The sequence below is a fragment of the Phyllostomus discolor genome, chromosome 1 (genome assembly GCF_004126475.2).
Source record: "Phyllostomus discolor isolate MPI-MPIP mPhyDis1 chromosome 1, mPhyDis1.pri.v3, whole genome shotgun sequence".
Classification (NCBI taxonomy): domain Eukaryota; kingdom Metazoa; phylum Chordata; class Mammalia; order Chiroptera; family Phyllostomidae; genus Phyllostomus; species Phyllostomus discolor.
Window position 1 is genome coordinate 192,773,081 of NC_040903.2, and position 14,798 is coordinate 192,787,878.

The 14,798-nt window shown below is 37.9% G+C and overlaps 1 protein-coding gene across 1 annotated transcript; it reads right to left on the reverse strand.

Annotated features, from left to right (window-relative positions):
- Positions 1-584: 584 nt before the first annotated feature.
- ERH (ERH mRNA splicing and mitosis factor) lies at positions 585-14,600 on the reverse strand. The gene is made up of 4 exons (XM_028508120.2): positions 14,472-14,600; positions 11,849-11,936; positions 6,910-7,030; positions 585-1,084 (listed from the first exon to the last, which is right to left on the reverse strand). The coding sequence occupies exons 1-4, from the start codon at positions 14,472-14,474 to the stop codon at positions 982-984; spliced, it is 315 nt and encodes a 104-aa protein (XP_028363921.1). The 5' UTR covers positions 14,475-14,600; the 3' UTR covers positions 585-981.
- Between the last annotated feature and the right edge of the window lie 198 nt (positions 14,601-14,798).

Sequence of the window (14,798 nt, forward strand, 5' to 3'; positions counted from 1 at the left end):
AGGGTCCGGGATAAGGGGAATATAGGGACACTCGTAAAGCCTCCAGAAAACCTGCAAAACTTATAGTGCACAAAGGTATCATTGGCTGTCAGTCACAACAGCAGAATCAGGAAACGCCTGCATCCTTGATGACTGGGACACAGTACAGTGTATGTGTAAGTCACAAAGTGAGCACACTCTACATCGAAAGCAAGAGGATCTTGAACTTTGCTGTGGTCTTTCCCTCTCTTTACACTGCCATACAAGAGTGGTAATCGGTACTCAGCTGCTAAAGGCTATGAGAAGGGCACAAGGCCTTCCCACAGGAGCACATGACAAAAGCTAAGGAACTGACCTGGCTGCTGCTGCAGACAAACCGTGTTACTGGAAAGTCTTTCATAACGTCTGTGTCCACAGTAGGCACAAACCTTGATCCACAAATGAGATCTACTTATATAAGGCTGGGAAAATAAGGTAAAGCTTATCAGCTTCACATTGAGCAAATCACAGAAAAATTGAAATTCTGTAACAGCCCATCAATTTCAAAACTGATAATGTTTCACAAAAATAATCAATGTTCAGGGACAAAAAAAATCACTCAGGGGAAAAGTATAACTAAAGAACATTTATTCATTTTGTACTAAGACTTTATCTTAGGACATAACTAAATTGTGTCACCACCCTCCACCCCAACTTGAAGAAGGGTTAGTACAGTGAATGTTACAAAGCAGATATGAACATTAACTGACAAAGTAAAACCCTTCAAAATCATCATAACAATGTTTAAGTAAAAAAAAAAGAAAAAAAAAAAAGAAAAAAAAAATAGGTGATGGGAGTTTCAGGTTGAACAAGATCCTCACATTTCATCTAACACATTCAATCCTGACTAGAGTGTACCAAAATGGAAACAGGATTACTATAGTACAAAACTTCCACTACAGATTGCTGTACACACCTGTGTTCCAAGCCCACCCCAAACCCTAATTCTCCCAGCACAACTAACTATTTCCCGGCCTGTTGGGCCTGCCGACGAAGGAGCACATAGATCTTCTCTTTAATCCAGTCTTTGTTATAGGGCTGGTATGTCTGGGTATCAGCTCGGTAACTGAGGAACAAAAAAGTAATAGGCAAAGTTACAATGGTCAATTATTTTCATTTTTTAAACCCCAAATTATAACTGCCCAATGGTGTGACAGATATATACATGTTCATACATGAACTTTAAAAAAATGTAAAAGAGCCAATTACATAATTGTTGAATTTTTAAGCAATATGAACTTTTGATCACCTACTATCTTATAGCAGAAAAGAAACCAAGGCCTGGCAATCTTAAGTTAAATGCTCATTGTGTTTATCCACCTCTGTCTTAAAAGAGTCCAACCAGAAACTGTGTGTTCTCTTGCAGTCACTATTTTTACAGTACCTCTAGTAATTAAAAAACAAAACTACTCACTAGTACCACAATTTCAGATTTCCTAAATTTATTTTTAATTAACTAAAAAACCTTTAAAAACATATTATTGCCACAAAGACTTCTTTCCCAAAATGTATTAACAAAAAGAAATCTTTTCACCTATATTTAAATTTTTTTCCCAAAATAAATAATGCTAGAGGTGAGTGGAGAATTATTAGAAAAGATAACAAACTCCAAAATGGCTCTTATAAGAGAAGGGTCAGGACTAACAGTGGCAATGAAATTCCAATGGGACTCCAAGTTTTTAGGAGCCCAAAGTATCACTTACTAGCCAATCACTCAAGATGTCTTTAGAGAACTCAAAAAATAGAAACATTTATCTGACTTACAACTGAAATCGCAGCTGAGCATGCAATAAATTCATTTTTGGGGTAAAAAATCCTGAAAAGACTGCACAAACACAAAGCATATCCCAGTGTTTCACAGCCATGTGCACTATCTGGTGGAAACACTGTATGGCACTCAAGAGAGGCAAAAATGCAGTTTGCCTAGAAAGTAATACCTCAGGGATACCCCAGGACAGTGCTTTTTAAATGGTGTGCAGCAAGAACTTTAAAAACATGCCATACCTGACTATTTTAATCAGGGACACTGACCTCTTTTCCCTCAAATTGTCAAATACAAAAATGACAGCAGCCAATACAACAATAGCTGTCCAAAGTAAATGAATCAAAATCATACCTATTTTTTTTTTGCCAGACTGGCAAAAAAAAATGTAGTATTTTTTTTTTTTGGTGTGCCACATAATGTAGCAATTATTTTACGTGTGCCAGGAGATGAAAAAAAGTTGGAAACTGCTGCCCTAGGAAAACAAAGTATCTAATTTATCAATTATTGTTTCATTTTATCCAAAGTTTCATTTTTCACCTTCTTAGCAAAAAGTTACATAGATACTGTACCTATTAAAAAGTTGCCAACTGCTGGGTACAGCTTTAAGTGCTCATCTAAATCAACTCAATACTTTTAACAACCCTGTGAGAGGAGGTGCAATTATCCTTTTATAAAGGAGGAAACCAAGGCTTAAAGAAGTACTTCGGCTTATTAGCTAAGTGCTTTGGGCAAGTAGCAGAAGCTTAAACACCCCCGAGCAAAGTCCTCACTGTTAACCAATTTCTGGCATGAGAAACAAACTAAAGGCTTTGTCATATTATTCCCCTGAATGGCTTATTAAAAATGCACAAGCTTTCTACTTTTGCAAAATGTTTAACCAAATAAGAAAATTCTAAAAAGTAGAACAATTTTCTCTGAATATCCTTTTTTCATGCTTTCTAAGTACTAATCTAGTCTACTTCAAAGTATGGTAGAATAGACTATAATATTTATATTAACCCAGAAAAAGAACTAAAAAAGGAACAGAATTTTTCAGAACTATTCTATCTGGGTGGGACAGTCTTATTTAGACCTCCCTCCCCCCAATCAGTTTGGCAGCGAACATTTAGGAATCCATCAACTTCCAGGCTATTTTCCAACTCAAGAAAAAGTAATAATGCTTTCTTTATGGAAAGCTGTTACGTTGATGGTTGTTAACTGGTGCTTGAAAATGAGACAATTAAATGTTAAATATATTTATAAAATCCCAAGCTGTTGGCACAGATGAATCTTTTAGCTTAGTGTTTGCTCAATGAATACAGGTTTATAAAAGAACAAGCTGTAGGAGTGAGCGGCAAAACCAACTGTGTCTTTACTGCGGTCGGTGTCTTCCTGATTAGGAGTACCTCCTTGTTACAATAACTAGGGATAAAATTGTCCCTTTTGTCTCTAAACAAACAAAAACAGCTATATGTCAAAAGGCTGTTATTTTCACCTTATAAAAAGTCCTATGTCACTGTCAAGTACACTTAATAGAAACAAGTACACAGTTCATTTACAAATCAAATTGTATTCAATTCTTGGTCTACGGAGTAAACAACAGCCCAGTTCACAATCCCTAAATAAAGAGAGGAGCAAGATGTGCTTGTTAACTGTGATAAGAAGTGCCATGACAATGTGTGGACTTTATAGAAACAATACTGTATTTCTCCTGAATATTCAAGCAAGAAAAGAGACATAAGAAAGTCATATGGGCAAGATGGCTCTGAATCCTAAATTTGATTCTTTTGCAAGTTTTCAGAGGCCAAAAAAGTTTCAACATTATAAACAGAAACATAAGCTACAATTTATAATTTTTCAGGTAGACTAATAATGCAAATACTAGAAATTATTTTAGCATGCCAGATGTAGTTTATAGTTTACATTTAATGACAAAGAAATGTTATGTTCCATTGTTAATGACATACTTACAGAGTATCTCTTAAAACCATTTTTATTTTGTGCAATTTTCACTTTCAAAAAAGCCAGTATAACACCTCTTTGTTAGTTAACAGCACAATTTAAGTTACTTGTGGTATTTGAAACTTATCATTTGAGTCAAGGCAAATTTTAAATAGCCAATCGACTCAGTGTAATTAAAAATAAGCCCTAGGTGTGTGGCTCAGTGGACTGAGCGCCAGCCTGCAAACCAGAGGGTCACCAGTAGGGGGTGCTTGAGAGACAATCACATATTGATGTTTCCCCCCCTCTTACTCCTTCCTTTACCTTCTCTAAAAATAAATAAAATCTTAAAAAAAAATTAAAAAACAAAACAAATGCCTGGCCTGATTTTGTCAATCTGTTTAAAAATGGAGTTCCTGCTATCTAGCCAATCTGCTGTGTTAAACAAGCACTGGATCCTCACAACTAGTCTTGTGAAGTAAATTTATTTTCCAAATGAGCAAACTGAGGATTAGCAATATTAATCTAACTTGACCAAGGCACCTAGAAAATGATAGAGTCAGCATTCAAACTCAGCTGGCTAAATCTGAAACTCCAGCTAACTCTTATCTACACCTCTCAAAAGGTGACTAAAACACAACCCTTAGTTTCAAGTAACTCCCCACCTGTCAAGAATGAGTACCATGTCCCTAAGCCTCAGGATACCCGATGTCTCAATAGGTGATTTTCATAAAATCACAATAGCTATTAATTTAAAAAATAAAATCAGTAATTCATTTAAAAAGTAAAGTGAGGGCATACATATGAACACTGCAAAATCTAGCATGATGTAAGTCAGATTCTTCATTTTTGTTTAACCACCCTACCAATTCAGAATATAGCTGTAATGTAAACAAAGGAAAAGGGAAACTTGCAAGAATTTTAAAAAGCTACGCCTCAAACTATATAAGTGACATGCATTTATACAACCAGTATTTACTCAATATCAACTATGTTCCAGATACTATTCTATGTACTGGGGATACAGCGGTGAATAAAAACAAAGCTCCTGTTCTCAGATTAAAGTCTAGAAAGTAAATATGTTATCAGTGATTTCATATCCAGTAGATAATTCTGTCAACATCTAGGCTTCTCAGTTCCTTGAACTCTTCTCCTTCAGTGACCTTGTCTCTTTCCTTTCCTCAGCCAGACCCCTTTACTTTGTCATTACCAGCAACTTCAATGTCCCAATTTCAAGCATCTCATTCTCTGATCACTACCACTTCCCAATAGTCCAACTTCAACAACCCTTTGACCCCCGTCCCCCCCTCCCCAGACCTATAATTAATTGATTCTAACTCTGTCTTGACTCCACCCCAACCCCTAATTACATTTCATGGTCATTCAGTCCGTTGCACAATACTCCCTTGCATATGAGGTCTGTCTGGAAAAAGTCCAACCATTGTTAATATAACTGTGCAACATCAACGTAACCTGGCAGCGAAGGAGAGAGGACTGGAATGCACACAATATGAACAACGACGACTTCACTGTACTAATCAGTGGGGGTGGTAGACATCACTGAGTGAGCATGTGTACTGTGTGGCCGTCATATTCAAAATGACTGAGCGAGCAGAGCAACGAATCTGCATCAAAATTTGTGTCAAGCTTGAACATTCCTCTGTGGAAACTATTTGGGTGATTCAGAAGGCCACAGCTATGGACAACTGGTAACTGGCAGCTTCATCGCTACAAGCCCACTCATGTCTCATGCAGAGGTTTTTGGGAAAACATCAAATCACCCAGGTGACTCAGTGCCCCTACAGCCCAGATTTGGCTCCCTGCGACTTCGGGCTTTTCTGAAAACTAAAATCACCTTTGAAAGGGAAGAGGTTTCACACCATTGATGAGATTCAGGAAAATATGATGGGGCAGCTGATGGCGACTGGGAGAACTGTGTGAGGTCACAAGGTGCCTACTCTGAAGGGGACTGAGGTATGATGTCACTGCCCTATGTACAATGTTTCTTGTATCTTCAGTAAAGGTCTCTTTCATTATTACATGGCTGGATACTTTGTGGACAGACCTCATATACCCTTAACTTTTTATATTTGTCAACTCCTACCTGTAACCATCAGGTTAAGAATGACTGGAGAAAACCCCATTACTACAATGACTTACTTCATTTTAAATTCATTATCAGATACCCCATAAATCACACATTTCCCCAATCTTTTCACCCTCCTAGATTATTCCTTTCCTTTTTTTCATAAACTTTCAACACCTTTCCCCTCACCCTTACCTCTCAAGGGTATCCCTGGTCCCATTTCCCTGAGATAGCTAAAACAATCAGAAAACAGTTTCCCCAAACTTCCACATCTGTCTGCACTTCCTACTTTACTATCAACAAACCATCCAAGATCCTGTCTAAAACCACCTCCTTCTTTACTAGATCATTTATCATCAGCCTTCAAACTCACAACTCTTCCTCCCACCTTGTATCTTCCTCCAGCTCTAACCCCACTTCTCTGCTCTCCTCCTTGCTGGTTGCCTACAGTTCCCCTTTTCTCATGAGCCTAACAACTGCAGCTTTGTTGGCCTCTTACCGTTTTCTGAGCTTTTTATATTAAAATTAGGACCTACATATTTTTCACCACTGAAAAACATATTTGCTTCTAGCACAGTGTCTGGCATAGAAAAATTTTTAACTTGACAAATTTTTGAGAATAGAAAACATATGGGTCTAAAAATCTCATTCTAACATACCAAAATATACACGGTTAACACTGAGTAGGATTAAAATTAAATTCCATTTCAGTCCTGCATATATTTACATTTAAAAAGCAATGTCGTGAAGACAAAAAAACCTAAGTTTTAATCCAAAGCCAACTGTTTTAGAGACAAAGACTACAAGGGAAGAAAAACTAAGAAAAAAGATTGTTTGATTTAAAGGAACAAAGAATCAGGACTTTGAACTTCTTAATTAGTATTCTCTCTGCATACTAACTGTATCAATTAGCAAAGTTCTTTAGGTTTTCCCATGCCTTTATCTTTACGTTGCCAACTTAATTTATGAGCCAGATGTAAGTGAAATATTATTACCTAGTAGTTAAAATGAAAAGATCAGTGTCAGGCACAAAGTAAGCTCCTAATACCATAAACTGCCTCACACAGATGAATAAACAATAGAAAAATACAATGTAAGAGACTTGGCGGTAAATACTTACACGAGACAGCTGAGGTCTGCCAGGTCATCAATAAAGTCAAACAACTGGCTGATATCATATGTGATAGAGGGGCTGTTGGGATTCATTCTCTTCAGATGTTCTTCATACATTTTACAAACACCTAAAAGAATGGGGGGAGGAGGGAAAACGAAGATCTTATAATTGCATACTCTGGATGTTAGTGTTGTATGTTAATATCACAATACTAATTTTCATAAACTTGGGCTGGGAAAAGAAAGTAAGTTGGTAACATTTGTTTTAACTGTTACCACTAGGACTTTAAAAAAAAATTTATAAACTCACCAAAATGTGGGTATTTTGTGCCTTAATGATTAATTACTTCAACCACTGGATCTAAAAGAACTTTAAAGATTTGTCATATGATGGTTCAGACAAGTGAGGACATTGAGAGTCTTACCAGGTTTTCCAATAAATGAATATTCCCAATGCCTCAGAGTAAAGAAACACCACACTTGGGAATGAGGAATGACAAACAGATGCTTTTCTATTTTGCTTCAAATTCTGATACAATACAATACAAAAAGCCACCACCACACATACAACAAAAAACCACAAAACCTGGTAACAAAAACAAAACAAAACGGGCAACGAGAAAGAGATGATCCTAACAGAGTGTCTAAGATTACTGACTCTGGATCCAGAGACTTGACTCCATCTCCTGAATCCTGTGAAATGGAGATATGTATAATAGTATGTGAATAGTATCTGATAATAGTATGTTCGGAACGGTTATGAAGATGGTGTGAAATAATGCACAAAAAGCACTAGCACATGTAATAAGTACTCAAATATAATAAAGACAATAAAATCATCAAAGTCACTCATAGCAAGCCTGCATTAACTTAATTATCTACAGAGCACATTGTTTTTAAATCCAGTGACACACGCCTCTTGTTCCTAACAAAAGCAAGCATAACCCACTTCAGTCCATCCTACTTCAAGTACACACTCATTAATTTGTTCTGGAACTTGTGACGAGTGCCGAAACCAATGAGTACCAAACGATGAAGCATTTTCTCTTGTGGGGCAGCGTCACAACTCATACAAGTTCTAGAAAATGCGACAAGCCCTGAGCAAGCACCTAGCGCCTGAAGTTTTTTCTCGTCAAAATGCGATGAGTACAGGGTTTGATGAGTTCTGAAGCTGACAAGTACCAAGGTATGTCTGTACTTACACTGACCCACAGCTACTATTGCACTCAATAGTGGAAGACTATATGCTTTCCCACTGATTAGGAAGAGCATGGTATCTGTTCTCGCCACTTGTGTACAACAGCGTACTGGACGTGCTGGCCAGGGTGGCTTGGCAAGAAAAAGAAATAACAGGCATTCAGATTGGAAAGGAAGAAGTGCCACTATCTCTATTCACAGATAACATGACCCTGTATACAGGATATCCTAAGGAAACCACATACACATCTATTAGAACTACTAAATGAGTGCTGTAAGACTGCAGGATGTAAGGTCAATATACAAAAATCAATTGTATTTATATACCCCAACAACAAATAATCTGAAAAGGAAATAGCTCTGTGTATAGTAGCAAAAAACAAACAAACAAATAAACAAAACACAACACCCAAAACAAAGACACACACCCCCCCCACCCCTCATACATTTAATAAAATAAGTGTAAGCTCTGGCCAGTGTGGCTTAGTTCGCTGGAGCATCATCCTGTGAACCAAGGGGTTGCAGGTTTGATCCTCAGTCAGGGCACATGCCTGGTTCTGGGTTTGATCCCCAGTTAGGACACATAATAGGAGGCAACCGATTAATGTTTCTGTCTCTCAAAGCAATAAAAAAAGTGTCATCGGGTGAGGATTAAAAAAAAAAAACTACAAAATGTCATTGAAAGTAAAAAATTAATGAAATAATATCCTGTGTTCATGGATTGGGAGACTTAATATCAAAATGGTAATACTCCCCAAGGTGATCTATAGCTTCAATGCAACCCCTATCAAAATCAGAGTTTTTGCAGAAATTGACAAGCTGACCCTAAATGTAATAGGAAATACAAGGGACTCAGGATAGCCAAAACAATCTTGAAAAAGAACAAAGTTGGAAGACTCAAGCTTCCCAATTCCAAAACTTACTACAAAACGATAGCAGTCACAACAGCGTGGTAATGTTTATGCAGAAAGACAGCATACAGATCAATGGAACAGAAACAAGAGTTCACAACAAACCCTTACACTTATGGTCAACTGCTTTTCAACAAGGATACCAAGACAATTCAACAGAGAAGGAATGTCTTTGCAACAAAAGGTGCTGGAAAACTGTATATTCACATACAAGAGGGTGAAGCTAGACTCATACCTCACAGAACACATAAATATTCACTCAAAATGGCTAGGAGACCTAAATGGAAGAGCCAAAACTATAAAACCCTTGTAAAGAATCCCTGTGACTTTGTATAAGGCAATGGCTTCTTAGGTATGACACTAAAACCACAAGGAACAGAAGAAAAAATATGTAAGTTGGAGTTCATCAAAATTTAAATTTTTTATGCTTCAAGAAAGTGAAAAGACAAGCCACAGACTAAAAATCTTTGCAACACACATGTGATAAAGAACTGTTACCCAAAATATACAAGACTCCTAAAACTCAACAATAAGAAAACAACTCAATTAAAAAATGGGCAGATCTGAAGACACCTCACCAAAGATACACAGATGGCAAAGAAGCACTTGGAAAAGATGCTCAGGACTGTGTCATTAGGAAGCCTGCAAATTAAAATAATAAGATAGCATTATACACCTATTAGAATGACAAAAATCCAAACACTGACAACACCAAACATTGCCAAGGATGCAGAGCAATAGGGCCTCTCATTCACTGCTGGTAGGAACGCAAAATGATACAGCCATTTCTGAAGACAGTTTCAGTTCCTTACAAAGCTAATCATAGCCTTACTATATGATCCAATAATCATACTCCTTGTTATTTACCCAAAGGAAGTGAAAACTAATATCCACAGTAAAACCTGTACACGAATTGTTTATAGCAGCTTTATTCATAATTGCCAAAACTTTGAAAGCAACCAAGATGTCCTTCAATAGGTGAATGGATAACCAAACTGTGGTACATCCATACAATGGAATACTTCAGTGATAAAAAGCTATTTACTGTATAATCCCAACCCTATTCCGGAAAAGGCAAAATTACGAAAACATTAAAAAGATCACTGGTTGCCAGAGGTTTTGGAGGTGGGAAGAGAGAGGAATAGGTGGAGCACAGGGGATTTTTAGGGCAGTGAAATTATTCTGTTGATACTGTAATGGTGCATACTTGACATACATTTGTCAAAACCCACAGAACTGGCCATTGCTGGATAATTTAGCTGGTTAGAGCGTCATCCTGATACACCAAGGTAGCAGGTTCAATCTCTAGTCAGGACACATACAAGAATCAACCAATAAATGCATAAATAAGTGGCACAACAAATCAATGTTTATTTCTCTCTCTAAAAAAAAATCAATGAAAAGAAAAAACCCACAGAACTATACAACACAAAGAATGAATCCTAATGTAAAATAAGGACCTCAGTTAATAATGATAATGTATCAATACTTTTTCATCAACTGTAAACAATGTACCACACCAATGTAAGGTGTTATTAATAGGGGAAACTGTTGGTGATAGTGGTGTAGGGTAGGATGGGGAGAGGAAATATATGAGAACTCTCTGTACCTCCTGTTTAATTTTTCTGTAAACCTAAAACTGCTCTAGAAATAAAGTGTACAAATTAAAAAAACATTATGCTTCACAAAAATTAGTGAAGATTAGTAAAGAGTATTGCAGAATTAAAAGCCAAACATGCCCTGGCTGGCGTAGCTCAGTGGATTGAGTGCGGGCTGCGAACCAAAGCGTCGCAGGTTCGATTCCCAGTCAGGGCACATGCCTGGGTTGCAGGCCACGTCCCCAGTGGGGGCCACGTGAGAGGCAACCACACATTGATGTTTCTCTCTTTCTCCCTCCCTCCCCTCTCTAAAAATAAATAAATACAATCTTTAAAAAAAGTAACAACAACAACAAAAAAAGCCAAACATAATATAGGTAAGGCAACAATCTGCTGAGGCAGCAGGCAAACAAAATCTATCTAGATGGCAAGCGGGAATGTCAGCAGAGAAAGGGACCTGAAAAGAGCCTTGCTTTTCTTTAAAAATGAGAGCAGAACTTGATGGCAACCAGGAAGACATGGTACCAGTGACCTAGAAGCTGTCTCTAAGTATTACAAGTAGCTTTTTTCACAGGTCTACCCATTGTTGGCTCGCTTTAAATGAACAGATTTTAAGTAGAATCCAGTTAGCTTTGGACAGCAACAAATTCAGGGACATGCTTAACTGTAAAAACAGTGAATATAAAAATCTTTATAGGAGTTCTGGCTTGGTGGCTCATCTCAGCACCAAAAGCTTGCAGGTTCAATCCCTGGTTGGGGTACATACAGGAGGTAACAAATTGACCTCTCTCTCTCATCAATAATCCTTGGGTGAGGATTAAAAAAGTATTCATAGAGAAAGAACGGACAATTTGCCACAAGGGTGCAGGGCAGGTACAAATGGTTTACATGATGTAACAACTCAATGTATGGAGAAATGCCATTTGTGAGGATCTAATGTCTGTGTTCTCATCTAATGGTTCACCAAGTAAAGAAATATTAAGGGCTAATAGTTCCCTTCAGGGTGGTGTCAACTTATCAAATGCACAAGAAATTATACTGATTTAGTTCCATTTGCCTTTATTCTGGGAGCTAATTTTCATTTGTTAACAACATTCCTAAATACCCACTCTCCCTGCTCAAGTGAACAACCCAAGAAATCTGGAGGAAAAATCAAACCCAGTTCTTAAATGACATATGTTCTAATGGTGAATGTCAGGGGAAAAAATATGTCTTCCCCTTGATTAGTGTTTAAACTCACCTTCCATGCATTCATTCACTGATTCATAGTCAGCATAAGTTCTGCCTTCTGGCCTCTTGGTAGGCTGTACCAGTAAAATGGTGTGAGACTGCAAGGGAAAAATGTGATTTCACTATAAGGTTCTAACTCACATTTGAGAAATTCAATTATGCTATAAAATTCTTCATGAAATCCCACTATTTTCAATTCCTACTGCTCAAAGACAAAAAGTAAACATTACTAAACAAATAAATGACCAAATTTACAAAACCATAGTCACAATGATTATTTTGAAGTGGTAGTGCTTTCCTGTACCTTCTAAACCAGTTTTGGTCATTTTTTATTGGAACCACTTTCAGAATCTTTTGGTTTTATTAAAAATTCAAATATATTTGTCTTTGGGTTTTTTCCTTCTTTGGGACAGATTTAGTCCTTAATTTCCTTATGGTCCTCTTTCTCGGGAGAAAATACATACTTAAAAAAAATATATAAATACATACAGTCAAACCTCAGTTCTCTACAAGTTGTTCGCAGGAAAAAATTGTCTAGGTTGTTAGGTGAAAACCTTTCATGCTGATACAATGTAACCTGGGTTCTCCAACTTCATTCATTCAATTTGCAATTGAAGATGTAGAAGAGGGAAGGGAGGATATTCCTACTTCACTAGTCAAGGAAATGCTTGGTAAATGGGGAGAAACACAAGAGATCTTCTGAGAAATGTCAATCACCCTGACAAAGAAGTAGCAAATTATGTGATAAACTTCTTCAAGTAGTGTTTCACTTCAGGCAAGTGTTAAAAGGCAGGCAAAAACAATTAGTGGATAGGTTTTTTGTGAGAAGCCAGTGAGCCTGAAGCAAGTTCTAGTGAAGCAGAGAGCCGCAAGAACCCCAGGAGACTCACGGCCTGACTCTGTCTGTGGAGGGGGACTCCCCTTCCAAACAGTAACATCCCTCTACCCCTCCTCTGCATATCCAGTCATCAAGAGCTAATGTGTACATAGATTTCATTTTTTAACTGTACATTTAATTTCCTTTTTGTTAAACTTTCACTTATCCAATACATTTCATGTCCTTTTTGTTTTTAAAGTGTTTATAGACTAAACAGTAAAGTAAACATGTACTGTATATAAGAAAGGTTAAAACAGAATCATTTGGGGCTTTGGAATGGATTAATTCAATTTACATGGTTTCTAATGGAAAAAAATTATTTGATTTTTGAACATTGCTTCTCCAAGAATCTTCCGGAATGAATTAAATTCAAGAACAAAGGTTCCACTGTATACACAAAATTTAAGTACAATCAAATATAAATATATATATTTATATATTTGCCACAATAGAAAAATATCATTAAATGTAATCAGAAAAAATGTTTCACAAAATTATCTTAATAAAATCTCTATTCTCTGATTACCAAGCAGCTATGATTCACTCCAATGAATGTTAATCTGTCTGTTACTTTTTTTCAAGCCTCACAAACATGAACCCTAAATTCTCAGTAGTTCTACTGAGAAATACAATATATACAATTTGCTCATTAGCTTTGAAACTGAAGCTTGTATCTCCAGTAAAGCAAAAGACTTTTGAACTAGTAATCAAATATGAATTCTAACTTCTAATTCTATAAGGAATTACCACTGACAATTGCCCGAGAAATGAGTTGACGTGAACTGTCACCTTTTCAGATCTTAATCTAAGCATTTTAATGCAGCATCAAATAGTGACGTAAAAAGCAGAGAAAGGAAACTCAGAGATACTGTAAAATGACTTGCCCAAAGTCACACAGCTGGTTATGACAAAACGGGAACTGGAAACCCAATCTTCTAACTCCTAATCCTCTCTGGGAGACTGTGCGGGGTCAAATAATGAAAAAGCTTAATTCAGAAAAGTACAACTTGAAAAAGTGCCCTTCCCAATAGCTGGATAACTTGTTAACAGTAACTGCAGCAACCACAAAACCAAAATTGTAGTGACTTCTTAATCTGTGTGCATCTACTTTTTGAGGATTTAAAAAAACCACCCAAAAAACCAAACCTACCCACCCACTGCATTTGACTACCCAGGTCAGATTTTAAGGAACCTGGACCCTCAGCTGAGCCTACTTTTCAGCCTCCACACCCAAGAGAATGTAAATCCGTGTAAGATCAGGCTTAAAGGCTGAGAGCAACGCCAAACCAGGCTTCTAGGGGTCTTGGAAAAGAGAAAAAGTTCTATTTCTCAAAAAGTAGAACACACACAAAAAGAGGGGATAGTTGCGAACGCACACTACAAAACAAAGACGACCTTTCTTGGCCCACATCCTAGGTGCAATATATTCCAACCGTTAGCTTTGGGAACAGGTTTTCAGATGTTCCCTCGGCCATTGTTCCTACAGTAAGCCAGGGCGTTTGGAGGGAAAGAGAAGCATCCCTACGTGTGCCTCTACCAAGCAGCCATCCCGAGAAAGCGCGCAACCACAGGGTGTACCCGGGCTCCAGGGCCTAGTGCCAGGCCCAGCATCTCCGCGGCGGGAAGAGGAAAGGTCGACCCACAAGCTGGAGGGCTGGGGACAGCACGCTCCCGTTAGATGCGCTGGGTAAAAGGGGTACCGGGATGGGATCACACGGAAGGCTGGGGTTCGGGAAGCCGCTGAGGAATGTCTCACCATCGTGCCAAACTCTTTCGCTGCAGCTGCCGCCGACACTACCACCTCACACGAGCTTAGCCACAACGCCGCCAACAGCCAACCCCCGCGAGAGGAGCCGCCGGAAGTCGTCAGAAACACACCGCGAAAAAGCCTTTTGGACCATAGAGGCTCACGTATTTCCGGCAGCTAGAGCAGATTCCGACTCTGTTTCAGCCATCTTGGATAAGGGCTATGAGATACACAGGGAGACTTTCGGAAGGTTTTAAAAAATAATTTTTTCCAGAACTCTTTCTTCCCTCTCTTGTTGTTAGGTATACAGTTAAAGTGATCACTGATGTAGACAGT

Excerpts from the sequence above, each read along its gene's own strand:
- ERH (XM_028508120.2), bottom strand. Across the intron at positions 7,031-11,848 it reads AGTGAATGAATGCATGGAAG|GTGTTTGTAAAATGTATGAA; the intron begins GTGAGTTTAAAC and ends CCATTCTTTTAG. Across the intron at positions 1,085-6,909 it reads GCAGACCTCAGCTGTCTCGT|TTACCGAGCTGATACCCAGA; the intron begins GTAAGTATTTAC and ends TTTGTTCCTCAG.